Raw genomic sequence first — 25,494 nt, 5'->3', positions numbered from 1 at the left:
TTGGCAGCCGGAGTGGAGGGACTGTTGATCCTGACGCTGGCTCTTAAGCAACCCGGACCAGCCGGACTGTCCTGGGATGGATTGTGACGATCTTAAACAAGAACACTGGGCAAGCCTTCATTAACTTCCTCCGCAAGAGGGCGGAGCCGCTCCTGGCACCTGCTCTGATTACTGCTCCGGTTCCTGGGCTGTTTTCCAGCTCTGCGCCCCAGCCTTCCTTCCTCTCTGTGAGCCGCTGTGCATTTCATCAGTAAAGTTCCTTTGGATGTAGCCTAGAAAAATGGGTCTGTCTTGACAAGTAGCCTTGATGTATACGTGGATTTTTGTGTTATGTTCTGCTTATTATTTATTTACTTGTTATTTAGATGGGCTAAATACTTTCTACTATTAACGCATTGATCCTCACGATAATCTACTTCTATCTCTGTTTTACAGGAGGAACCAGAGCAGGGGAATCGTATGTGTTTTCTCCAGGGACCCACAACTCACAAGTGCAAGCGCTGGGTTTCCCTTCTGTTGGGCTAACATCACAGTTGTCTCTTACAGACTGGCCTGCGCTACCCTTGTACCAGTTGGCTACACTCACAACCCAAACAAGTAGCTAAAAAGAGCCAAGGGCAACTGAGATCTGATGAAAAGTGAAAGCTATGATACTGATTATAGCTATATTTTCTGACACGAAACAGCATCCACTGTATTTTATTACAAGAAAAACATAGATTAGCACATTTTATCTGAGAAGGCACACGCCCCTGCCTCCCCTCAAACACACACGTTTCAAGAATCATTTGTATCACATTGTCGACCACGATTATTCTCCTCGCCAGGAGAGGCCTGCCAAGCCTTGGGCTTCTTAGTGGCAGGCAGTGCGAGGGGCAATGGCTTGGGGCTTTGGAGGGGACGTCCTGACCCGCTCCGACTCACTGACCCCTGATCATGGCACAGCTGTGAATCTTGGTAGGCTTGTCCCCACCATCTGGAGTGCCTGTGACTGAGGAGGCATTCAGAATTCTCAACACTCCTTGCTCACGAGGGCCAATGACACATTGTCATCTGTAACTTGGACCCATGTACTACGGAGTGTGCAGCCAGGCCATAGGGTGACGGAGCGGGAGAATTCACCTTGCCCTGGAGCCAAGCCATAAACATGTACTCTTGTCCAGTCCTTATGACTGTGAGCTGCCTCTCCTCCTACTGCTGGGCATTCTAAAAGCACATTTCCCATAGTAACAGGTGCATACCACCTACCAGAGGCTATTCTGACTGCTCTAACAAAGGTACACATCTGGCGCAATAACTGTAATAAGTTCTACTCCCTGGTTAAGTTTCTAGCACTCATGTGGTGGCCACGACCCACCCAGCTTTGGCAGGGGCCAGACAGCTGGGTTTCCTGGATTCCATGGCCTCTTCCAAGTCTTTGCAGCTGGCACTAATCTCAGTCATTCCCCAGGGCTAGGACATGGCTTCGGCTGACTTTCACCAGGAGAAACTTCATGTCAGAGCCTTTTCCCTGGCTTTTCCCGAGACAGCTGTGGCTACTTCACAGGTTAAGGAACCAGTTCAAATCAGAGCGAGGCGTGACCTGCTCCGTACTCAGGAACAGAGGAAGCAGTTGCCGGCTGGCTCTGCGGATCCATGGGCCCTCTGTGAGATGTGCTCCCTAGCCTCCTTACACTGCAGGCCAGCAGGGGCCACGATGGTACCTGGGGTCCCCAGGTGTTAGTGGAAGGTCCGATGTGGTGTTTAACACCCTTGAAAGAGCTGTGAGTCCCCTCTCCCCAGCATGCGATATTTGCACAAACGACCACGAGTGCCTTGGGTGAGGAACCGAGGGAATCGTGTGGGATCCTCCCTTGTGAGAACCTGCCCTGCTTTCCTTACATGGACTCTGGGCCCTGCTGGGAACTGGCTCAGGCTAGGAAACCAAGGGGACTGACCTCAGCCTTCTGCCCATCTATTTTTGATTTCTTTTTGATGATCTATATGAAGCAGTAGCCTTTCTGGCTGCCCATCTGTTGTGCCTGCAGGAACACCATGTCCTGTTATCTCCATATACACCGATGGGTCAGGTCCTCCTGGCTGTATTTCTAACTTTGCTGCCCATTACAGAAATTACTTTACCTAGCTCTGACAGCTAAATGCTGCCCCTGGCCTCTGTTACTCTAAGATCCTGTTATTTTCATCTCTACTAAGGAACCCAGTCCTGTAAGACATCTATTCTCCCATTATTCCAGCCTACAGACGACAGCCACCATGAGCTTCTCAAGGATATTGGTGCTCCCAGCATTGTGTCCCTTATCACCTTGTTAGGTTCACATCTCTGAGAGCCCCCAGGAACACAGTTCCCTGATGGACGGATTTCCCAGCCCTAGAGCAGAGCCGTTGGAGCAGGCAGCCATCCCTGGGGCCCTTCAGTCTCTAGCAGCCAACATTCACTGCAGCTGGGGATGAGAAAGCCTGGCCAGAAAATGAGGTTGTGCTGGAGTATCCACAGCGCCCACCTTACCGGCTGGCTGTTCTCATCTGTTTTCTGGATAACAAACACTCCCTTGAAATCCTTCTCAGTTTCAGCCTTCAGTCGAAGTCCTGTTTGGTCAAATCCATTTCACTGGAAGAAAAAGAAACGATAAAAGAGAAAAATTATGCCACGCATGGCTAGTGCCATCAGACACCTTGCACATGAGAAAGATCGGGATTCTTAAACAAGACGCCAGCCAAGTGGAAAAGTTGGCTCAGACCAACTTCCGTTTTCCCCCAGCACAATTTCTTAGAACTGGACAGAAGTGTGGAAAGATTTGGGAAATCACATTTGGGAAATAGTACTTACTGGACTTGGCCGGTTACTTCAGTGGGTGAAAAGTCATCTCTGTTCTCTACAATAAAGAACAGAGCAATGCCTAGGGTAAGCACAAGAACCTCTTCCTTCCTCCCTGCCACTTCTGTTCCTCTCTGGTGGTCGTGTTAACTCCATGGTCCATTTCGGGTAAAGGAATCTGGAGTTCAGGATTTCTGAAGCCTGGGGCTGGGATGGGATTAGCAGATAAGTGCCCGTTTCTGGGTCACATAACATCCTGGCAACCTGTACTCACGGTTTGCTGTAATTGCACACAGTAATAACATGGAATCGCTGCAAAACAGGAGCTCTGGGAACAGCAATAGACCTTCCCATCTCATGTGAGATATGAGGAGCTCACTTTTCTGCAAAAGAAAGAGGCTAGAACTGCAAAGCAGCTTGGAGAGAAGGAGCTCACATGCACGCCCAGACAGAAGGCATGACTCACACACACCATCTTCTGGAACTTTCCCAGACAGAAGGCATGACTCACACACACCATCTTCTGGAACTTTCCCAGGATATGTGTGGATCTTGGATCTGGATATGTATTGGCTGAGCTATTTTTTCTGCAACAAGCTTTGGTGTTACATCAGTGTGATTGAAGTGAGGCTTGGATTCGCTCCCTTTGCGGGGGTGGGGCCACTCCCCTGACCCTGAGCCTGTTGGTGCTGCTCACGTGAGAGGAGAAAGGAGAAGGCTTGGGGTTCACTTCCAACTCAGCAACTGCTCCCCAGGCCGCACTCAGCTCTCTGGGAGCTCAGAATTCCAATGACTTCCAAGGACTCCTCCGTCTTGCACAAAGTGCAACCGTCCCAGGTCCTGAGAGGTTGGACACGAGGTGAGCAGAGGGCAAAGACCCCTGGAAACAGCCCCCACTCCTGTGGTGCCACTGCCCTCCTTCCTGATGGGCTGGGCGGGGGGATGGGGGAGAGACCACCCAGAGTATCTGAAACCCCGACACGGGGTCTTGAGCCAGTGGAGCCACTCCCAGCCGTGGTAGCAGCCAGCAGGCAGTCCAAGGAAAGCGAGGTCACCAAGCAGGGGGCCTCGCTACCCTGTCCTGGGAGCACAAGGGATCCTGCTTGCTAGGTCCAAGTGTCAAAAGCTGGGCTTTAACCCCTGGGGACTTCGGGCCCCCATCAGCCCAGTGAGACCACAGTGAGATATGGGATTCAGGTATCCTTCCCGTCTTTCCCAAAGAAGTGTGGGAGGTAAGCCACTGCATTTCCCGTCCCCTACCTGCTTGGACAGGCATGCCCGCTGCAAATCTTTGAGGAAAGGACAACAGCAGTAGATAAAGGGCCCTGGCTCTGGCCCAGCATCCCCAGAGGGGTAGCTCTGGTAGCACAAAGGACACTCACCTCCTCTGCCAGCTCCCTGGGCCATACAGCTGGATCCTGGGACTGAAGGACCCTGGTCCTCCGCCATGGAGACGCAGGAGGAACCTGCCGGGGAGCACACAGGGCAGAGGGGCCTGCAACCTCACCTCTCAGTGCCCCCAGGCGGGTGTGTCAGTCCTCATGGAAGCTCTGGGACCAGCACTGCGGCAGGGCAGCAGCCTCCACCCCGGCTCCCTCATCTGCATTTCCCAGGTAGCAGGCAAAGCAAGGACCACATCACCGGACCTGAGACCCTGCGAGGCCACCACTGCAGGAATCTAGAACACACAGGCTCTGCGTGAACCTGCGAGGATGCACGATTGCCTCTCCCTGGGAGGCTACAGAGAGTTCAGAACAGGACCCGTGACCTGCCTGGGTCAGACCCGGAACGTTCTCCTTATGAAACCAGAGATTCTCACACACGAGGAGGACTACAACAAACTAAAATGATGATTTTATACAAACCTTAAGAATTGTATGATCTTACAGGTAAAACGAAGTCTTGAAGTGTGAAATCCTTTTGCCTGTGTGGCAGTGACAAACTTGGCTTGTGGAAAGAAGGCGTTGAGAATGAAATGTGATGGACTGAGCTCCTGCAGAATCCCTGCATCCCATGTTCTCGGCCATAAACTCCGTGTGAGCTGAGAAGAGGCCTGAGGAGGAGTTCCTGGACCGCGGGTTCTGTGCCTGGACAGCCAGGGGCCTTGGCACTGTCCATGCAGTAGAAAGACCACGGTACAGATGACTGGGGGGGGGGGGTGCAGGGAGGACAGAGCTCTTTGTCCCTAGGAGCCAGTGGGAAGATCACCCAGGACTCAGCAAATTTGGCGTTACTGTCAGGTGTGGAGGCGCCATCTCTGGTTGGCCAAGCAGCATTGAAGACTGGAGCTTAATCCTCTTTTTCTGGGTCCATCAAAGAGCTGGTGCCTTGTTCTATGTAAAGGGTGGGAAGGGCTCCCCAAGTCAACTGGTGAGTTCTCACCTGTTCCAATATCTGGGGCCGGTAGCCAGTTTTAATTTTCTTTGTGGAGGTTGGAATTTCTCAGGATTTGCGTCCAAGAGTTGCGAGGCAACTCCTATTTGTTCCAAGCAGCAGAATCCATAGAGCAAATGCAGAGCCCAGTGCACAGCACTGTGTGGTGTGCACCCACCCGAGCTCTCATGATGGAGAGCTGGGCTGTGACGGAGCCCCTTGTCGGGTGAGGCCAAGTGCGGTGACAACTCAATTGCAATCCAGAGGCGTGTGGTGCCCGGACATCTGGTGAACTCGGGAGGGCCCAGAGTGGCCTGTCCACAGGCTTGCCTCCCTGCTGTGCTCCTGAGAGCAAGGTCTCCTAACTAAACCCACTGTTTAGCAAGGGACCAACGTGCAACTTTGGCTGGTCCTTGAAGAGCAGAATCCGTTTCCCACCAGCCAGCTGGAGACTGCAATTGCTCTGACCCAGGGCCAGCGAGCCGTGGCTCTTCTCCTTGGTGCAGAGACCCAGGTGGTATTATCGTTCTCAAGAAAGGGATGACCCCTCTCCCGGGAGAACGAGCACACATCAGAGACAACAAATGCTTATGATTCTTGCAATTGAATCTTTGGTGCTTTGATTCTTAGCCTACCTTCACATTAGGATCTTCTAGGGGAGGGTGTAGAAAATACGACGGTCCCAGCCCCAGGCCAGGGTTAGTCTCACCTGGGGTGTAGGTGTTGGTATTTTTAAGAATATGTAATTCTGTGCATCAGAAGCATCTGGGGACTTTTAAACCCATAGTTTAGGCTGATTAGATTGCTAGTTCCTCTTCAGATGGAATAATAGTTCTCAAAGATCGTCAGGTGATTCCAGTGTATGGCTGAAGTTCAAGTTCAGCCCGCGCAGAGCCTGGTTGTATAAACACAGGGATATTCTGTGTCAGTGTTGTTATTGGTCTTTGAGTCTCTCCTGAGAAAGATTAACAGGGGGAGGATACCTTTGCTGGAAACTTTCCTACCCACAGACTCTTGGCTGTGGGCCCTGAACTCCGTGTCTGCAGCCTTCCCAAACAAGCCACACACACCCCGGGCTCCAGGGCTGCTTGACTGGTGAAGACTCTCTCAGCTGGACAAGGGTCAAAGCCAGCATGGATAAGATCTCAATCTTGCTGCAGAATGGCTTTGGAGGTAGCCTCAAACTACCTGACTCTCCCTCCCGTGTTGCATGTCATGAATGGTATGGAGTGGATATGGAGGGAGTGTGTCCCCAAGAGGTTCCTATGTGGCAGACCCAATTCTCCATGTGATAGTGGACAGCTGCCGGGTCCTTTAAGAGGTGAACCTAGAGGATGGTCGTTAGGTCGTTGGGGGTGTTGTAGATTGGCTGGGACTTGGCTCCCCTAAACCCATTCAATCTTTAAACTCTGCCTTCTTAATGCTAAGGGTTGATGGACTAAGGGTGGAGACTTGATCTAACTGGAGTGTCTGAGAGGTGAGTCTGCTGGGAGGTGCTTGGGACAGCGGGGGCGTGCCCTCGGGGGTGTTTCTTACGAGAGGGTTGGCTATTTTGAGCCAAGTTCGGCCTAGTCCCTCCACTCTGCTTGCTGGCTCAACATGTGATGGTCCCTGTGCACCCACTCCACACTGCCAGCTTCCCCCCATATGCCAGAGAGTGGGGCTGCCTGATCCTGAACTGTGACCTCCAAACTGTCAAGCAAAATAAGCTTTCTTTTCCCAAAGAGCTCCTCTCCAGTACTTCCAGTAATGAAACACCTGACCCATCTAGGGGCCATGCCCTTGGAAGGAGGGAGCAAGGTAATTCCCATGGGACCGGGTGTCAGGAAACAACAAATTGGCCAGCTCTTTGGCTTCCTAGCTGGCAATGTGATTTCTCCTCTGCCACCATTGTGATCTCATTCACCCCAGGTCCTCATCAGAACTCATGCCCACGCCGTGCCCTTGAACCTGCTGAGCTGTGTGCTAAGTTTGTATCCTTTATCAAGTTCCCCAGGTTCAGATAGTTCATTACAGTAATAACAAATGGACTAATTCAATGTGTTGGTATTACTGCATGAGATTCCGTGGGCGCTGCCCCCTGCAGTTGTACAAAAAGTGACCCTACCTAAGGTGTGCAATTCATGCCAAAGCAAGGAATCAAAGTCTGATTTAGTTTGTGCAATGTGGAAGGGCATAGATCCTCCGTGACCTTTGGGCAGACCCCAAAGCAGGCAGTCACATGACAACCAGAGAATGGATGAGGCCTGTGGGGTCAGAATGGCTTGCACATTATCGAGCATAGACCAGGTAGTTTGCATAAAAACGGAGATTTGCTAAGTTTGATGGCTTCCATCCAAACCAGCTCAGACTGGCCATGGGGGCTCCAGGAAGGGCACAATGCATACTCCATTCCCGGCTCTCAGGCCAAAGTGGGCCTTTTGTGAAACACTGCAGGGAGGCCGGCCCTGGGTGCCATAGAATGAGTTGGAGAAACTCCACTTGCCTATGACATCAACGGGCCCTCAGGCCTTTTCCTTCCATCTAGCTGCCCCATTGTGTCATCCCACCCAGAGAGCTTCGGTGAGAATCAGGCGGAGGACGCACAGCCCCCAGCAGTCACAGGGGCTGGAGTCCTGGAGGCCATGCACGTGTCCCAGAGACCACCAGCTCCTCTGGCAGCTGTCCCAGGGACACAGCCCTGAGGATAAAATGTGTCTGAAGTCGCAGTGCTGCCACTCCTCTCCCTGAACGTCTTCCTCTTCTCCTGTCTATCCAGATCCCAGGGAGACATCAGGCTGGCTGACTTTTCAGAGGTGACTCAGCGGACGGACTGACATTGACGTTGGATATCCAGCAGAGAGATTGGCAGCCTTCCCTGGGACACAGGCAGCCTCAGCTTTTATCTCTAGCCTGGAGCAGTCAGAGGCCCTGGACAAGCCTGACCCAACCGTCATCAGTCACCTGATAAGAGGCCCTGTCTCTGCCGCCTTGATGGACCCAGCATCTCCCACCTGTCTTCCTCAATAGTTATTCTCCCACGCTTACAGTGAAATGGAAATTATCTGTGAGGCCAGAGGTCCTGTCCCAATCTTCCCCCGTGTCCACTGATTTATCACACATTGGATAATTATGTGTCGGATGACTGGAAACATGGCTACTATTCCATGTAGGGAAAGATTACGGGAGTCTCTTAAGCAAATATTAGCACACAAGCAGTGACTGTTCTGGGTGAGTACATCAGATTACACAGCTGGCACCAGATGTCTCCGTGGGCCTTGTCATGAGCCGGGAAGCTGCCATGCGGTGCTGACAGGGAAGTTTCTAGAAGCCGCGTGACTCTGAAAGCATGAGACATACAGACCCACAGAGATCTGCCACTTCGGGGAGCTTCTGTTCTTGCCCGTGGGGAGACTGACTGTAAGGCCACTGCAGGTGGCTGCTGTACCCGTAGCAAGGGTAGGTTCTGTTGGCTGGAGATTGCCAGCCCATATGGGTAACGGGGACTGAATCACTTTTGCCACCTTGGGAAAGAGTCTGGTCTTCAAGGCACTCCCTGAAAAGGTCGAACAATAGGTTCCCTGTGAAAAACCCAGTGGATGAAATATTCCTTGTGGGTGAGAGGTCTAATCATCAAGGACATCTGGTAATTTAATGGCCAGGACCTCAGTATCCCAGGGGAGCAGGCTGCCCAGGGGCCAGGTGGGCACTGCCTGTCTGAGAAGCCTGTGAAAGTCTTGGCTGGACATTTGCAGCTGTCCTGTATACAGGTGGCACTCTCCCCCACCTCCCACCCCGCCCCTTGCCTCCTCTGCCTCGGATTCTCATTCACACTCAATCTTTTAAAAACTAACACCTGTCCTGAATCTACACATCACTTAACCTGTTTGTTGCACGTTTCCATCCACGGACTGAAGTTCTGTGGTTCTGCGGCCACCTCCCTGTGGAAGCGAGCACCTACCACGTGGGACCTTTTAGTGTGAAAATATTATCTCAGAGATCCCTCCCCTGCTCTCAAGCCACACTAGGACTCCAATTCCTTGAGTGCTGTATAATTCACACGAGCAATGCCATCATTTCTTACGATTCTTTCACATAATAATTGCAAATCAGACAAGACCATAAAACTCACCTCATCTTAATTTCTCCTTGTGAAAAATTCCCTAGATCTCTGCCGGCGCCATGGCTCAATAGGCTAATCCTCCGCCTTGCGGTGCCAGCACACTGGGTTCTAGCCCTGGTTGGGGTGCCAGATTCTGTCCCAGCTGCCCCTCTTCCAGGCCAGCTCTCTGCCGTGGCCTGGGAGTGCAGTGGAGGATGGCCCAAGTGCTTGGGCCCTGCACCCCATGGGAGACCAGGAGAAGCACCTGGCTTCTGCCTTCGGATCAGCGCAGTGCACCTGCCACAGCACGCCGGCCGCGCCAGCCATTGGAGGGTGAACCAATGGCAAAGGAAGACCTTTCTCTCTGTCTCTCTCTCACTGTCCACTCCGCCTGTCAAAAAAAAAAAAAAAAAAAAAAAAAATTCCCTAGATCTCACCACACACTGCAGAAAACAAAGGAGCGTAGAAATCCAGGTTCGCCTCTGTGCTTTTGTGCACCTGTCTGCACTGGGCCTCACTTTACAATTGCACGTGCCCCCTCCCCTCTATCAAGCTCATTCCCAAAAAGACAAAGAGGTACTTAGGAAACTCTTGCACAAATCTCTAGAGCTGTGAAAGGCAGAGAAAGAGAGGGAAGAGACACAGGTATAGAGTGAAATCCTCGCTTACCAAATGGCTGCAATGACCAGAGCTGCACCAAGTCAAATCCAGGTGCTGGAACTCCTTCTTGATCTCCCATGTAGGTGACAGGGGCCCAAGTACTTGACCCACTGCTTTCCCAGGGGTATTAGCAGGGACACTGCTCAGAGGCAGAGCAGCTGGGACTTGAACTGGCACTATGATATGGGCTGCCAAAATTTCAAGTGGTGGCTTAACCTGCTGTACCGTGCCGCTGGCCCCTTGAGTCGCATTCATGATATACAACTACAGAATGTGTACCCAGTTTCACCCCTCAAATTGCACACAAAACAGAATGCTTTGGCCGGCGCCGTGGCTCACTAGGCTAATCCTCCGCCTTGCGGCGCCAGCACACGGGTTGTAGTCCCGGTCAGGGCACCGGATTCTGTCCCGGCTGCCCCTCTTCCAGGCCAGCTCTCTGCTGTGGCCCGGGAGTGCAGTGGAGGATGGCCCAAGTGCTTGGGCCCTGCACCTGCATGGGAGACCAGGAGAAGCACCTGGCTCCTGCCATCGGATCAGCGTGGTGCGCCGGCCGCAGCGCGCCAACCGCGGTGGCCATTGGAGGGTGAACCAACGGCAAAGGAAGACCTTTCTCTCCCTCTGTCTCTCTCTCACTGTCCACTCTGCCTGTAAAAAAAAATAAATAAATAAATAAATAAAAACAGAATGCTTTGGCAGAGAAGTTAGGCTTCAGTGAGACCATCGTAACCCCCTTCTGCTAAGATTCCTGATCGCTGGCTCTTACACGACGAGGAACATAGAGCTGCTGTCGTTGTTCTTGGAGGAGCTCTCAGCTGCACCATTCATGGCAGCCAGGTAGCCAGGGACAAGGTTGTGCGTGGTACACGTCTCCCCGCCTGGACTAACAGGTGGGCAGAGAGCAGACAGTGACGGGGCAGCCTGGCGGACACGGAGTGTGCTTCTCCGCTTAGCTTTCTCCACAGCTGAGAGAGGCGCTCAGGAGCGCGGGTCCTCTGGAGAGCTGCTTCCACAGACGCAGGGGTGAGGGGTGCTCGGATGAGCTCTAGGAGGGAGCAGCTAATCCCAACCCATGGGCAGAGCCACCGCTGGGAACAAGCGGCGGGATCCGAGGTCCCGAGACGCGCTTGGAGAGAGGCTGGCACTGGGACGACTGAGAAGGGTCAGCCTGATTCACCCTATGATAAGGAAACTGAGGCAAAAGAGATCAAGGCGTAGGCCCACGGCCTCAGGACACCCATCTCTGCCCCTCACTCCAGGCCACCTGCGGTGTGCAACCACTCAGGTGAGACCCTTCAGATGGCAATGGCCTTGAGACTTATCAGTCCAGTGGAGGCAGCCCCTGGACCCGTGGGGTCTGGTATAGATGCATCGCCAAGTTGCTAGTTTCTTTCCTAGGCATGTTTTAGGAAAGAACTAAGTATGATCGATTTTCCAACAGTTGGTTCAGCTACACAAAATAGGCAAGTTTGTTTTTTATTGGAAGCACAGTGTACAGCGCAGGAAATTAGATATTTGTGTTCTTGAAGAGGTATTGTGTTCCTCTTTTCTTCTTTGCCTCTTGATTGGACTCTTCTCCGTGGGGTCTTGTTGGTGACACGCTCAGCACCAGTGTACAAACATCTTCACTCAAGGTGAGAGGGACAGCCTGCATCTCAGCCTCTTAACTCACAGAACTGCCATCTCTCTCTGTCTCCACCTCTCCCTGTCCCTCTCAACCTAAAATGCCTTCAGTTGATTGTGTAGTTTTGTCCCAATCTGCTGTGAATACTTTAGTTTCTGTAATAGCAATAAGCACCACTTGATTTCATATATTGGTTACAAACATAAAATAAATTAGTAGATGTACAACTAAATTTGGCATATATTAAGCACTTGATATACTGCTGCTTGAGAGAAGTGAAATGCTAATCTCAATTAGCTTTTTAAAAAACTAATGTAGGGCTATGGAAATGAAATGTAAGTTGAACCTAAAATTAGTCATCTGATTCTTGGTATCTTAAAAGCAAGGAGTTGGATCATTTTCTTTTCGTATTAGGCTTTAGGAAAACGACATTTAAGTGGAACTTTTGGAACGCACCAAAATAATGCAATGCAATGATCATCAGTGACTGATTGTACTTTTCTATTTGCTCACAGAGAAAGAAAAGCAGGCCTAGGGCCAGCGCCGTGGCGAACTAGGTTAATCCTCCGCCTGTGGCGCCAACATCCCATATGGGCACTGGTTCTAGTCCCGGTTGCTCCTCTTCCAGTCCAGCTCTCTGCTGTGGCCTGGGAAAGCAGTGGAAGATGGCCCAAGTGCTTGGGCCCTGCACCCGCATGGGAGACCAGGAGGAAGTACCTGGCTCCTGGCTTCAGATCGGTGTAGCTCCAGCCATTGTGGCCATTTGGGGAGAGAACCAACGGAAGGAAGACCTTTCTCTCTGTCTTTTCCACTGTCTGTAACTCTACCTGTCAAATAAATAAATTAATAAAAATAAAATAAAGGCATTCCTAGAATACACTTAACTTAGAATGACAGTGTTAGGTAGGTAGTCATAAATTTAGCCTATGTGTGCGTGTGCGAGAGAAGGGCCTGAAGACCAGCACCCACCATGGAAGCTCCAGAAGCCCAGCATTTTCCTGCTCAGACCCTGATAACCTTCCAGGTGGTCCCAGCCCTTCGACTTTTGAAGTCTTCTTAGAGTTCCCCCGTGGTTGCCAGAAATGTCACTGGAGAAAAGGCCGTGGGAGCCGTGGGGTTCTTGTCTTCATGCAAGAAAGAATTCAGGCGTGAGACAGAGAGCAAAGTAGCAAGGTTTTATTGGGGACAGGGCATCCATCAGAATGGAAGGCATAGAGAGAGAGAGCCCCGTCACTCAGACTGGGAGAGAGCGAGGTTACGTGGTTGAATGGAGAGCATACACCTGGCAGGCCAGGCGGGCGGCTCAGCGGAGAGCAGAGAGCTGAGTGCAGTCTGTGTTTAGGCTCCCGGTTTTTAACAGAGTCTCTCTTTACCGCCTCCTCCTTCTCCTCCAGGACAGAGCGTTTTCTGAGTATAAATTAAGAAATTCCTTCCCAAATTTGTCATCGGACAGTGGGAGTGTGGCTGGCTCCTGGCCAAGGGGCTTCCCTCTAGGGTGCCTGTGTTGGAGGAAGGATGTTTATCAGGCCACGTAACCCACTTAGTGGTGAGGAGAGAGGGGGAAGGGCTGGGACCACCTGGGGGGTGGGCTTCTGTTGATGTTGGTTTCCTCAAGCCCCTGTCACACACACATAGGCTAATTTCCAGCTTCCTGCCTAACGAGATGGTCGGATCCAAGGACTAAACCAGGAGAGGGCTAACCCAGAGAACTGGGTCTTCCAAACCCTTCATTCCAAAGAGTAAGTGGGGGTTGACTTCGTAGATGCAGCAGCAGAGACTTCTCAGCCACTCAGCTGGCCGGGGATGGGTATCCCAGTGTTTGCTATCATTTGAGTGCATTTTATTTTCTCTAATCAGGAAAACGAAATTTCTCTTCTTTTTGTGTTCCGTGCCCATCACTCAACAGCCATGCTTTGGGAATATGGGCTGGACCCAGATAGACTCCATGAGGAAGTGTTTTCCGTGAGACTCAGTCGCAAGTGCTATGAATTCCAAGCCCACCGTGAGCACCCCAGGTCAGCAAAGCACAAACCAAACCCAGCGAGGCCCCATGGCTTGGTGATGGAACCCCACTCTATTCTTTGAACAATTACCGAGCGGGTTTCCCGCTATTCAAGACCGAAATGGTCCATGGAGCAAACACTCATCTTTAGAGACCTTATCTGAAGATGAAACAAAAGTGTCAGCCTTGCAAGTGGTCACTCTCTTAATATTTAGTCAAGGTTACAGGAGCTCTACAGTTCTAGGGCAATTGGATAAACCAGCGGAAGCAGGAGGTGTAGGTGTTAAAAGCCTAGGCTGAGCAAAACAGCTGAAAAGGTGAAGTGTGGTCCTCAATGAGACAAATGCATCTTTGCTTTCCCTTCTTCCTGCCTCTGGAGGGTGGGGTTACCAGGCGAGGGAAGGTCATCCACCAGGTGTGGCCGTCTGAGGGGTCTTCTCCCTCCCCTTCTCACACAGATACCAGGAGCACTCTGGAAGGCCAGCACATCTCTGGGCCTCTCCCCCTCACTCTTCCCTTCTCTTCCGGGGATCCAAACTCACAGCCCAGTGAGAAGAGACCCAGGTGCCTTGCTCTTCCCTGCTGCCCTCCAGCAGACACTAAATCCCACAATCTTGGACAGCGCAGCAAGTGCGAGGTTCTCTCTTGATGCCTATCCATCCATCCCTGCCCGGTTACTCCTGTTCTGGGCTAGTAGATCTGTTGGATTTTCCTGCTTAAGCATGGTGTTTTTAGAGAAAAAAAAAAACATATTGAAGTTCCCTCCAGTCCATGGAGCTCTTGGTATATGGAGATTTGGAGCTCAAATCCAGCTAATTTAGAACAAAGAACTATTGTGTTTTACTCTCAAAATAGTCTGGCTAAGCAAGGCAAGACCCAATTATGATTGTGTCCCCAGGCTGTGGTTCTTATTTAAAAATCACCAAGTCCACATCACAAGCCCTATTAAATATTATTCTGGTCAAAATGTAATTTAAAGCTATTTTAAAACAATCATTACGTCTGGTATTAATTAAACTCTAGGAGTCAGTGTGACAGATTTTTCCACTTCCTCCTGTTTTCTCAAGAGTTCATAGAGTGGCCAATTGTTCCAGTCTTTTTAAGCTAAGGGTCATGGGACTTTCAGTGGCAAAACTGGGAAAGTCCAAGGCAACTAGGTTCATAACGGTCACCTTAGTTTCGAGCACCCACGTCCTAATGTAATGCACCCGACACCCTGCGAACACACAGTCGCCTTTTGCTCACAACCAAGCAGAGGAAAGCCTTCATTTCTTTTGCGTTGTCAAACTGATGAAGGCAGGCATACAGGGTAAAATTGATCAGGTTTGTGAGCTGGAAGACCACGCCTTCACCACGCCCCCTGCGTGACCTCATGCTCCTACCTGACCACACCTGTGCGCCCACCTGCCAATCAGACTAAGTAACCATGCCCCTTTGGAAGTGGATTAAAGGCCTGGAACATGGCAGGCCTGGCCCATTTTGCCCCTTTTCGCCATTGCCACCCGCCCCACGCTTCCTGGCCTGTATGCCCCTCCACGTGGCCGGCTCCTGGTGCTCCGTATGAATCCAGATTTCCTGCTCTCTGTTAGATAGGGCCCTCACTCTCCTATGCATTTCCCTCACTGAATAAAAGTTTAAAACTTAACATGCTGCCTGGTTTATTTGTGCCAGTATTCAGAATCCTTCTCTGAATATAAGGCAAGAACCCACAAGGCTTATTAATTTTGAATCATTAATAAGCAAACTCGTAACAAAACCATGGGGGAGCCTTTGGAGTCCCAGCTCCTCTGTGTCCAACCTACCTTCCTGCTGCTATGCACCATGGGAGGCAGCAGAAGCTGGCTCAAGTACTTGGGTCCCTGCCACTCATGTGGGACACGCAGGCTCCTGGCCTCACCCTGGTTGTTGTGGGCTTTGGGGTGTGAACCAGTGGCTGAAAGAGCTCTCTGTGTGTCTTTCTCCCTTTCAAATAAAATGAAAACAAATTTTCAAAAATCATTTAAAAAGAAGTCAAACTATGTGCCCTACCCCTTTCGCTTGGCTTGCGATGGAGTTGATAAAGGGATCTGATGGCAGAAAACACTGGCTCCCCTTCCTGTGTCGGCTCACAGCTGAGCCTGGCGGGCAAGACCCTTCCACGCTCTTCTCTCCTCCCTCTTCCACCTCCTCCAACCTGCACCCAAGCCTGCCGCTATTGAGAAGAGAGGACATGGCCATGCTGCCCCACCACGCACACCCCGGACTAAGGCTCACACAGGCTGCAGAGGGTGGAGCCCTTCCAGTCTTCTGACCTGCAGGGCAGTGGGCATAATATAGGGGAGATTTCTTAAACCACTTTATTTGAAGTCAGCAATGAAAAACGAACACATCTAACGTAACCCTACTATTAAATAAGATATAAGGGATGGAAATTCCATGTGCCTCCTCTCTGATCTAATACATAGGCCCCTCTCCTATACTCCACAAGCTGGCCAACAAAAGGACACAAAACTTCTAAGGAAAAACTCCAATTTAGTAAAAAAAAAAAAAAAGTAAGTAAAGGCTGTTGTCTCATGAGTGGTTCTGGTGGTTGAAGAAAAGATCTTGTATAAGGAAATGCTTGGAAAGTATACCAAATTGGGGCCGGCGCCGTGGCTCACTTGGTTAATCCTCTGCCTGTGGCGCCGGCATCCCATATGGGCACCAGGTTCTAGTCCCGGTTGCTCCTCTTCCAGTCCAGCTCTCTGCTGTGGCCCGGGAAGGCAGTGGAGGATGGCCTAAGACTTTGGGCCCTGCACCCACATGGGAGACCAGGAGGAAGCATCTGGCTCCTGGCTTTGGATCAGCGTAGCTCCGGCCGTAGCGGCCATTTGCGAGGTGAACCAATGGAAGGAAGACCTTTCTCTCTGTTTCTCTCTCTCACTGTCTAACTCTATCTGTCAAATAAAAAAAAAAAAGTATACCAAATTACCCAAAAACAATTAGACAAATTCCTGGCCTCTCTGTAATCCTCTCTCTCTCTCTCCCTCTCTCTGACAAGTGGAGCCTCTGCTGGGCACAGCTGTCCTCTGCTCCCAGCGCAGCAGCCCTGACACGGCCTGGCCCAGACGACAGCAGCCTGCTTGGGTGCCTGTTGGGTTCTGAATACTTCAGATAGGAGACTGAAAAGGGAGATGGAGACAGACTCGACAGAGACAGGCTGCTTACTGAAACACAGAGGTGGCGACAGTCCCCGAAGACACTGTGCATTGGCTCGAGGGACTGGGCTTTCACTGGCTGCAGAGGGAACTTGCTGCTGGCCGAAGGGGGCTTGCTTACCAGGGGGAAGTGGGGGCTTTTCAGCAGCCTGCTGGGGACACTCACCTGTTTTGCAAGCTGCCCTGAGCCGGTTATCTTTTTAACCAACTGTTTTGCAAAGGGTCTGGGGAAGATCTAGGGTGGTTCAGGGCGGGGTTTCACCAGGGAGGGTGGAAGTAGGGAGGTGACATTTTGTGAGATTCATTGCCCTTTAGGGTCGCCCTCTCTTTGCTCCTGGGCAGTAGGCAGACCCGGGCCACTGCTGAGCTGGGCATTTAGGTGAATGCGCCCGCTTCCTCTGCTGGTAAGCACAAGGTGTTGGGTGCTCCTCGGCTGACTGGTGGGGAGCCTGGGACATCAGAGGTATGTATCCCTGCCAGGTTTACAAGCAAGCCCTACTTTGCATTAGCCCAAGAATAACTCCCCGGTTCTCCAGCTCCTGCTCCCCCCACCCCCGAGTTCACTGCAGACTGGGATCAAGGAGAGACCTGGGTCAAGCAAACAAGGACCATCAGACCATCCCCCCACGGTCTTCCTTTCTTCCATGTGACCTGTGGAGCAAGGAGCCTCCAGCCTGCCTCCCTGCCTGGTTTCCCAACCAGACTTAGGCCAAGTAGGTGCTAATACCTCCCACTAAGCTGATGCTTTCATTCAACCTGATAGATTTCTCTCCATTTTGCTAAATGCACTACGATCTGACATTGGAAGCAGAATGGGGAGGGAATGCCCAGTCTTGATCATAATGCATTGTTTTTGTTTTTTGTTTTTTTGACAGGCAGAGTGGACAGTGAGAGAGAGAGAAAGAGAGAGAGAGAGAGAGAGAAAGAGAGAGAGAGAGAAAGGTCTTCCTTTGCCGTTGGTTCACCCTCCAATGGCCACCGCGACCAGCGCGCTGCAGCCGGCGCACCGCGCTGATCCAATAGCAGGAGCCAGGTGCTTCTCCTGGTCTCCCATGCGGGTGCAGGGCCCAAACACTTGGGCCATCCTCCACTGCACTCCCAGGCCACAGCAGAGAGCTGGCCTGGAAGAGGAGCAACCTGGACAGAATCCGGTGCCCCAACCGGACTAGAACCCGGTGTGCTGGCGCCGCAAGGCGGAGGATTAGCCTGTTGAGCCATGGCGCCAGCCCATAATGCATTGTTATGTTTCAGTTTGCCAAAGCATGCCAAACTATCATCTTTCAAGGCTAATGGGATGTCCCCTACCCTTGTGTCTAGTCGCAGCAGACAACCAAGCCCAGATGGATTCACTTGAAGATTCACATTCACTTGAAGATTCGCATTCACTTGAGATCTGTTGCCTACAGTTCATTCCTTGGTACTCAATTTTTAAATCAACCACTCTTTGGGGGCACAAGTAACCAAAACTCTGGCTAATTCAGGTAGAAAACCAATTTCTTGGAAGTAGCTCACAGAATTTGTGGGGAAGGTGGAAGACCAGGCTTAGACACAAGCCCCAGGTCATTCCTGGGACCCGGTACATGTGCATGGCCACGGATTTGGTGAACGTTATTTTTTCCATTCTGATTGGAAATAGCTTGCATTCATGCTTGATACATAAGAATATGAATTACAGGGCCGGTGCCGTGGCTCAACAGGCTAATCCTCCGCCTTGCGGTGCCGGCACACCGGGTTCTAGTCCTGGTCAGGGCGCTGGATTCTGTCCCGGTTGCCCCTCTTCCAGGCCAGCTCTCTGCTGTGGCCAGGGAGTGCAGTGGAGGATGGCCCAAGTGCTTGGGCCCTCCACCCGCATGGGAGACCAGGAGAAGCACCTGGCTCCTGCTATTGGATCAGTGCGGTGCGCCGGCTGCAGCGCGCCGGCTGCGGCGGCCATTGGAGGGTGAACCAACGGCAAAGGAAGACCTTTCTGTCTCTCTCTCTCACTGTCCACTCTGCCTGTCAAAAAAAAAAAAAAAACTTAAAAAAAAAAGAATATGAATTATAGGAGCAGGCACTGAGCCTGTAGATAACACGCCAGTTAAGATGTTGACGTCCTCTTTTAGAATACCTGGGTTTGATTCCCAGCTCCGGCTTCTGACTCCAGTTTCCTGCTAATGCACACCCTGGGAGGTAGCACTGATGGTTGAAGTAGTTGGGTTCCTGCCACCCACATGAGAGATTTGTACTTATTCCCTGGCCTAGCCCCAGCTGTTGCAAGCATTTGGGAAATGAACCAGCTAATGGATCTTCCTCTCTCTCCCTCTCCCCGCCCCAATAAAAAATAAATAAAATGTTTAAAGAATACTAATTACAGATTTGTCTAGGGGATCTACTAACTCACCTTCCCTTTGTCATAATGAAGCCCAAATCTACGGGATACCTGACATCCCATAAAACATCACACGGCTGATTCCATCAGGGACATCATGCTGATCAGACAGGATGTGCGGAGTGGTCAGCATAGGAGCTGCGGGGGAATGTCCTGCTGGCCTACCAAGCAAGGATGAAGCTCAAAAGCATCGTGATGACACAGGAGCCACGCACAAAAAGTGCACACCCAGCGCCTCCGTGTCCGATTAGTGATGAGCGGCCAGGTGCTGGGGCCGTGGAGATCTCGTGCAGAGACTTCGTGGGGCATGGAGAGGTCGCACCTTCAGTGTGGTACCAGACACATTCAGGAAGATCCCCCAAAACCTACACTTAAGAGGAACGCATTTTGTACCTCCAAAAAAACTGAGCTAAAAAGAGCCATCGTGTGGGGAAATTAGTTACATGATGGAGCCCAGGGGAAGTAAGGTGGACGGAATCCAAAGTTGTTTACCACTAAAACTGATTGGCTGTGCAACATCAGGGGAGGTAACAAAACTAGTAACAAGTGTATAGACATAGGGCTAGTCCTATAGAAAGCCCCCCGTTAGGTGAATTTTTAAGTGATTGGTTGGTCCTTAGCCCTGCCCCAATGACTCTGCAGTTTTGTGCTATAAAAGGTTCTGTTTCTCAGGAAGTAAATGAGTCCTTGCTAGACTTGGCTCCCCGCTGCGTCTGATTGTCTCCGGGATCGGGAGGCTGGGGAACGGGCGAGCGGCGCACTTACCTTTCCTCGGACCCAGTCCATCCTTGTACGGGTGGACTAAGACCCAGCACCATCGTCTGCTGCTTTTCCAGGAGCAGTAGTGGGGAGCTGGACAGGAAGTGGAGCAGCCTGGACTCAAACCAGCGCTCATATGGGAGGCAGGCATGGCCGAGGCAGCTCAACTTGCTACAATACAATGCCAGCCCCCTGGATTTTTTTTTATATTTTACAGTTTCCCATAGAAACTTCTATGTTTGCTAGAAATCTTTTCTTTTTTTAAAGCTTTATTTATTTGAAAGACAGGGTTACAGAGAGGCAGAGAGACAGAGAGGGAGGGAGGGAGGGAGTGCTAATGCTTCCATCTAGGGGTTCACTCCCCAGATGGCTGAACCGGCCAGAGCTGGGCCATCCTAGAGCAGGGGTGCAGGAGGAGGTGCTTGTGGCCTCTGCGGGGGTCACCACTCTGGAGAACCCCCCCCCCCACTCTGCCTGGGGCGGATGACGCACTCCCGGTGCCCAACGCTGGCCTGTCTCCCCCAGCTCTTGAGCCTGGAGTGCCGTGTTCAGCCTCCCTTTTGTTTCCATTTTCTCCCGTCATCCTCTTACTTTGACAAAGCCAGGCATTTCTGACATAGCCCCTTTGGTTTCCTGGTGTGTGTGTGTATGTGTGTGTATGTGTATGTATGTATGTGTGTGTGTGTATGTGTGTATCTGACAGACTGAGGGACACAGAGGGAAAGAGACACACAGCTCCCATCCACTGGCTCACTCCTCCCCCAGTGGCGGGGGACGGGCAGAAGCTAAGATCCAGGAATTCAAAGCGGGTCTGGGTCTCGCTGGTGGGTGGCAGGAGCCCACCTGACCCGTCCCTGCTGCCTCCCAGTGTGTACCCGCAGGAGTCAAAGGCCCGTTCTGATGCAGGACGTGGGCATCCCAAGTGCCCGACCAAAGACCACCCCTTCGGTCTGCTTGTCGAAGTCTGGTGACTTCCAGTAAGGCAGCCGTGCCCACACTCGCGTTTTAGAACATTTTCTTCATCCCGAGTACTGGATGAGGCCAAGCCACGCGGGAACTGAAATGGCTGGAGCAGGGAGGACGCCACAGTGGACTCTCAGCTCCCACGGCCCTGGGGTGGTCCCCGGAGCCCCGACCCTCTGCGCGCCCTCTGCGGGCTGGTCCTGCTGGGCCCGTAGCCCCTCCGCGACCTGCGGCGCGCGCGCTGCCCCCGGGGCCCGCAGCGAGGCCGCCAGAGCCCATCCCGGCCTGCAGCTTCCGACCGAGCCAGCACTTTCGCTTTTCTTTCCTCTGGAGCCGGCAGCTTACCGTTTCTGCCGCCGCCCCGACTTCCTGTTCCTCCGGCTGTGTCCCGGTGCACCAGAAGCCTGGAGAGGGGTAGGAGCAGCCCCAGCCCCAGCCCCAGCCCCCAGGTGAGTTGTGGGCTCTGCTGCTCTGTTCTCGGCTGGGGCTGTTGGGGTGAACTTCCTGGCGGCAGCTGCGGGGTGAAACTCAAGTATTGCAACTCCGAGGCTGGCTCTTTGCAAAATAGCGTTCTCCAAGGGGGTGCAGAGGGTCGGTGGGCGCAAAAAAAAGGGGGGAGACATGGAGGCGAAGCTGACACACGCCTCAACGCTCCCTCTCTCCTGAGTTCGAGTGTGTGGTGAACTTTTGATGTATTTTCTGTAAGCGCATTCGTGATGTTTCTTTGAGATAAATGCCTAGGAGTGGGCATTCCAAGGGTACATCTCCTAGGGTGTTTGATATGGTGACCGAGTTTCTTGCACCTGTTTGCATTCCACCTGCGTGATTAGTGCTATTATGTTTCATAGTCATTGCTCGTTTAGCTTCATAGTTCAAGCGCGGCTCCATTGCCAACTCTAGCTTCCTGCTTACGTGTGCCCCTGGAAGCACCAGGTGGTATCTCAAGTAATTGGGTTCCTGCCCCGCACGTGGGAGACCTGGATTGAGTCCTGGCTCCGGGCTTCCACCTGGCCCAGCCAGTGTTTTAATAAACCAGCAATTGGAATTGTGGGTGTGGGTGTGGGTGTGCGGTCTCTGCCTCTCTGCTTTTCAAATACGTAAGTAGTTTTAAAAGGAAATAATAAAAGCTTCTATATGTCTCAGTGTCCTCAACAGGTACCATCGCAGTAACCATCCTGCCAAAGTTTTGTGAGGATCAGATAAGTGACTGTGTATGAAGCCCTTAGCACAGAGTCTGGCAATCAGGAGGCACTTAAAGGAGCAGCAGCTGTTTTAAGTGCCTGCTGTACGGGTACCACAGCGGCAGCCCGTTTGGAATCTCAGCATCACAAGGTCACCTGCTGCTGGCCTGCACTGATGCTGGGAATTACCACTGCTTCCTTTGCCCCGGCGCCCCTCGGGCAGCCAGTGCACGGAGGGATGCCTTGGGGCCTGAGTGCCTGGCTGCGCGTGCCATTTAATGCACAGAGCAGCTGAGCCGGCCTCTTTCTGCAGGATGCCCACCTTGCCCGCGGCCTGGGACGAGGCACTTCTTCAGCACTTCACGTGCCGGAAGCTGGAAATCGCCTACGCCATCCACAAGCCATTTCCCTTCTTCGAAGGCCTCCGAGACAACGCCTTCATCACGGAGAGAATGTACACGGTGGGTGCTGCTGACCGCTTCTTGTGGTGGCCGGGGCCCCATCAGGAGCTCCCAATTATTGAGCTCTCAAACCACAACCCCCCCAGTGCGGCACTGCGTGCAGCGGGTTAAATTGCTGGCCTGCAGCAGCAGTAGCAGCATCTTCTGTGGGCGCCGGTTGGAGTCCCAGCTGCTCTACTTCTGACCCAGCTCCCTGCTACTGTGCCTGGGAAAGCAGTAGAGGATGCCCAAGTCCTTGGGCCTCTGCATCCACATGGGAGACCCGGAAGAAGCTCCTGGCTTTCGATCGGCTTAGCTCTGGCCATTGGGGCATGAACCAGCAGATGGAAGACCTCTCTTTCTCTCTACCTCTCTCTGTAACTCTTTCAAATAAATAAAATAAATCTTAAAAAAAAATAAGCCCTGGGACTTCAGGGTTGGGGAGGCCCAGCCCAGGTGTGCTCTCACACTCACAGAGGTGGAAGCGATTGAGAGGTGGCGTTACCCAGGCTGTGTTAGTTACCAGGCCCCACGGGGCTGCCATAACAAATGACCTCAAACCAGGGCATTTGAAACACAGGAATTCATTCTCTCACAGCTGTGGAGGCCAGGAATCCAAAGCCCGGCACCGACGGGCTTGATTCTGCTGGAGGCTTTGAGGGAACTCCGTTCCCTGGCGCTCTCCTGGCTTCTGGGGACTGCTTGGTGCTCTCGGCCTGTGGCCGCACCATTGCACTTCTGTTTCCACCTCTGCATGTCAGTCTCTCTTTTATGTTTCCCCCCTTTTCTCTTTACAAGAACTCTTGGATGTAGGGATGAGCCTGGATGACGGCCGCTCAAGATTCCTCAGTATGTCTGCAGAGACCTTTTGTCCAAACACGTCCACACTGGCGAGTTCTGAGTCGGCAATGTCCCCGGCGTGGCCCTCAGCGCCCCAGCGCCCCTGTCCATCACAGCCCGGACAGGTGTCCCTGGCCTCTCGCCTGTGAGGCCCTCCCCAGCACTACGCTCCGCTCTCACGGGTGTTTTGTGTTTGAATCGCTTAATGCTCATCTTCTCTACCCGACAATGCCCACCTCCAGTAGGGGCAGCATCTCACTGAGCTTATCCACGGCTCCGTACCCAAGGATTGGCGCACTGAGCCTAGCTGGTGCTCAGTGCGCATTTTGGAGTGAGTTCTTTCCTGCCATGTTTCTGTTTGTCCATGCCCTGGGCAAGAGGGAGTCTGGATGGTCTCCCTGAGACTGGAAGCTGCTCAGGCCACCCGAAGTCCTGAAGATGGAGATGGAGACGGAGAGAGAGAGGGAGAGAGAGAGAGAGAGGCAGTATCCTGCCCACAGCTTTAAAGAATTGGTTACATGATGGTATCTTGTGTTGCAACTTTACTTCCTTAAAAATTCTGTCTTCCCGGGACATCCCATATTAGATCACTTGTTCAATGCCCAGCTGCTCTACTTCTAATCCAGCTCCCTGCTAAATGTGCCTGGGAGAGCATCAGAGGAAGATCCAAGTGCTTGGGCCCCTACCACCCATGTGGGAGACCTATTTGGAGTTCTTGGCTCCTGGCTTTGGCCTGGTCTTAGCCCCAGGTGTTGTGGCCATTTGGGGAGTAAACAAGCAGATGAAAGATCTCTCTCTCTCTCTCTCTGTCTCTCTCTCTGTCTCTCTCTTCTCTGTCTCTATCACTCTGCCTTTCAAATAGATAAATCTTTTTAATTCTCTTCCCTCAAGTGCATTTAAAAGTGAGGCTCACAAAACCTCTCTACCTTAGAGGATCTGAGAGTGCACTTTATGTTAATACTTTTCTTAAAAGAGTAAAATAGGGGCTGGTGCTGTGGCACAGCGGGTAAAGCCGCTACCTGTAGTGCCAGAATCCCATATGGGTGCCAGTTCGAGTCCTGGCTTCTCTGTTTCTGATCCAGCTCTCTGCTGTAGCCTAAGAAAGCAGTAGAAGACGGCCCAAGTCCTTGGGTCCCTGCACCCGCGTGGGAGATCCGGAAGAAGCTCCTGGCTCCTGGCTTCGGGTTGGCACAGCTTTGGCTATTGCAGCCATTTGGGGAGTGAACCAGCAGATGGAAGACCTCTCTCTCTCCTCTCTCTCTCTCTCTCTCTCTCTCTCTCTCCCTCTCTCTCCCTCTCTCTCCCTCTCTCCCTCTCTCCCTCTCCCTCTCCCTCCCTCTCTCCCTCCCTGTTCTCTGTAACTCTGCCTTTCAAATAAAAATAAATAAATCTTTCAAAAGAATAAACTAGCTTTCTTGCAAGTCAGAAAACCACACACAGGTGGGCATTTTAACTCTCCGTTCACTTGTATCAACTTGAGTCATCATCCTCTGCTGCATTTTTGAAGGAGTCTTTGGAAGCCTGCGGGAATTTGGTCCCTGTGTCCAGAGTGGTGTACAACGTTCTCACCAGACTGGAGAAGACGTTCAGCCTGCGGCTGCTGGAGGCCTTGTTCAGCCAAATCAACCTGCGCGAATACCCCAGGCTGATAGCTGTGCTCAGGAGCTTCAGAGGAGGTAGTGTGGTTCCCCTCGTACTTCCCCTGCGAGCAGCTGCCCTGCTGAAAGTTCGGGCGGCATCTGGGCTTCGGGAAGGGCGGGAGCGTGCGTGCTCCCAGGCAGCCCTCGTTGGCTCTGCCCCTGACTCTGTGAGATGGACTGTAGAGCACACGCACATTCTGTCTTAGCTCGACTATGAATTGGGGGGAAATCGTGCCATTCCGTGTGCTGGGTGGTCGCTCGGGAATGCACACGGTGCCAGAAATGCAGCTACAGAGACCTGGTCTGGCGGACGGACCGGGAGAGCCCCAGAGGAGAAGCAATGGACAGGAATAGATGAGGAGTGGTTTTCAATTCTTATTAACAAAAGTGTACATACTTAGGGACCTCAGGGGGACATTTCAGTCCGTGTAATACCCTGTGTGCTGATCAGTCAGGTCATCAGCAGTGCCTCTGTTTGTCCTTGCTGTATGGTTAGGACCTTGGAATTCTCTGCTCACACACCTGAATGCAGGATCCTGCACACTTTATAGAATCCATAAGCTGTACTTTGGAAA

At 52.1% G+C, this 25,494-nt stretch overlaps 1 protein-coding gene and 2 long non-coding RNA genes across 7 annotated transcripts in view; 2 read left to right on the top strand and 1 right to left on the bottom strand.

The window, feature by feature from the left end:
* Positions 1 to 682: 682 nt before the first annotated feature.
* LOC133760743 (uncharacterized) lies at positions 683 to 21,319 on the bottom strand. Its single transcript, XR_009866000.1, has 4 exons — positions 21,164 to 21,319; positions 4,681 to 6,083; positions 2,828 to 2,873; positions 683 to 2,608 (listed from the first exon to the last, which is right to left on the bottom strand). It is a non-coding gene; the product is annotated as an uncharacterized LOC133760743 (long non-coding RNA).
* LOC133760736 (uncharacterized) lies at positions 3,371 to 10,421 on the top strand. The gene is made up of 3 exons (XR_009865999.1): positions 3,371 to 3,674; positions 4,705 to 4,950; positions 7,947 to 10,421. It is a non-coding gene; the product is annotated as an uncharacterized LOC133760736 (long non-coding RNA).
* LOC133760701 (sp110 nuclear body protein-like) overlaps positions 21,171 to 25,494 on the top strand; it is a 45,592-nt gene continuing 41,268 nt past the window's right edge. For 4 of the 5 annotated variants that reach the window (XM_062193309.1, XM_062193315.1, XM_062193302.1 and 1 more), the window contains exons 1-3: positions 21,171 to 21,267; positions 22,313 to 22,460; positions 24,787 to 24,955. In XM_062193309.1, the coding sequence (XP_062049293.1) occupies positions 22,314 to 22,460; positions 24,787 to 24,955 (316 nt within the window). In that variant the 5' untranslated portion in view covers positions 21,171 to 21,267; position 22,313. Of the gene's footprint in view, positions 21,268 to 22,081; positions 22,151 to 22,312; positions 22,461 to 24,786; positions 24,956 to 25,494 lie in introns of those variants that run through there. The other variant, XM_062193294.1, reaches the window with a different exon arrangement.

Source organism: Lepus europaeus, chromosome 1 (assembly GCF_033115175.1).
Source record: "Lepus europaeus isolate LE1 chromosome 1, mLepTim1.pri, whole genome shotgun sequence".
Taxonomy (NCBI): Eukaryota; Metazoa; Chordata; class Mammalia; order Lagomorpha; family Leporidae; genus Lepus; species Lepus europaeus.
This window is presented reverse-complemented; position numbering and strand designations above follow the sequence as displayed.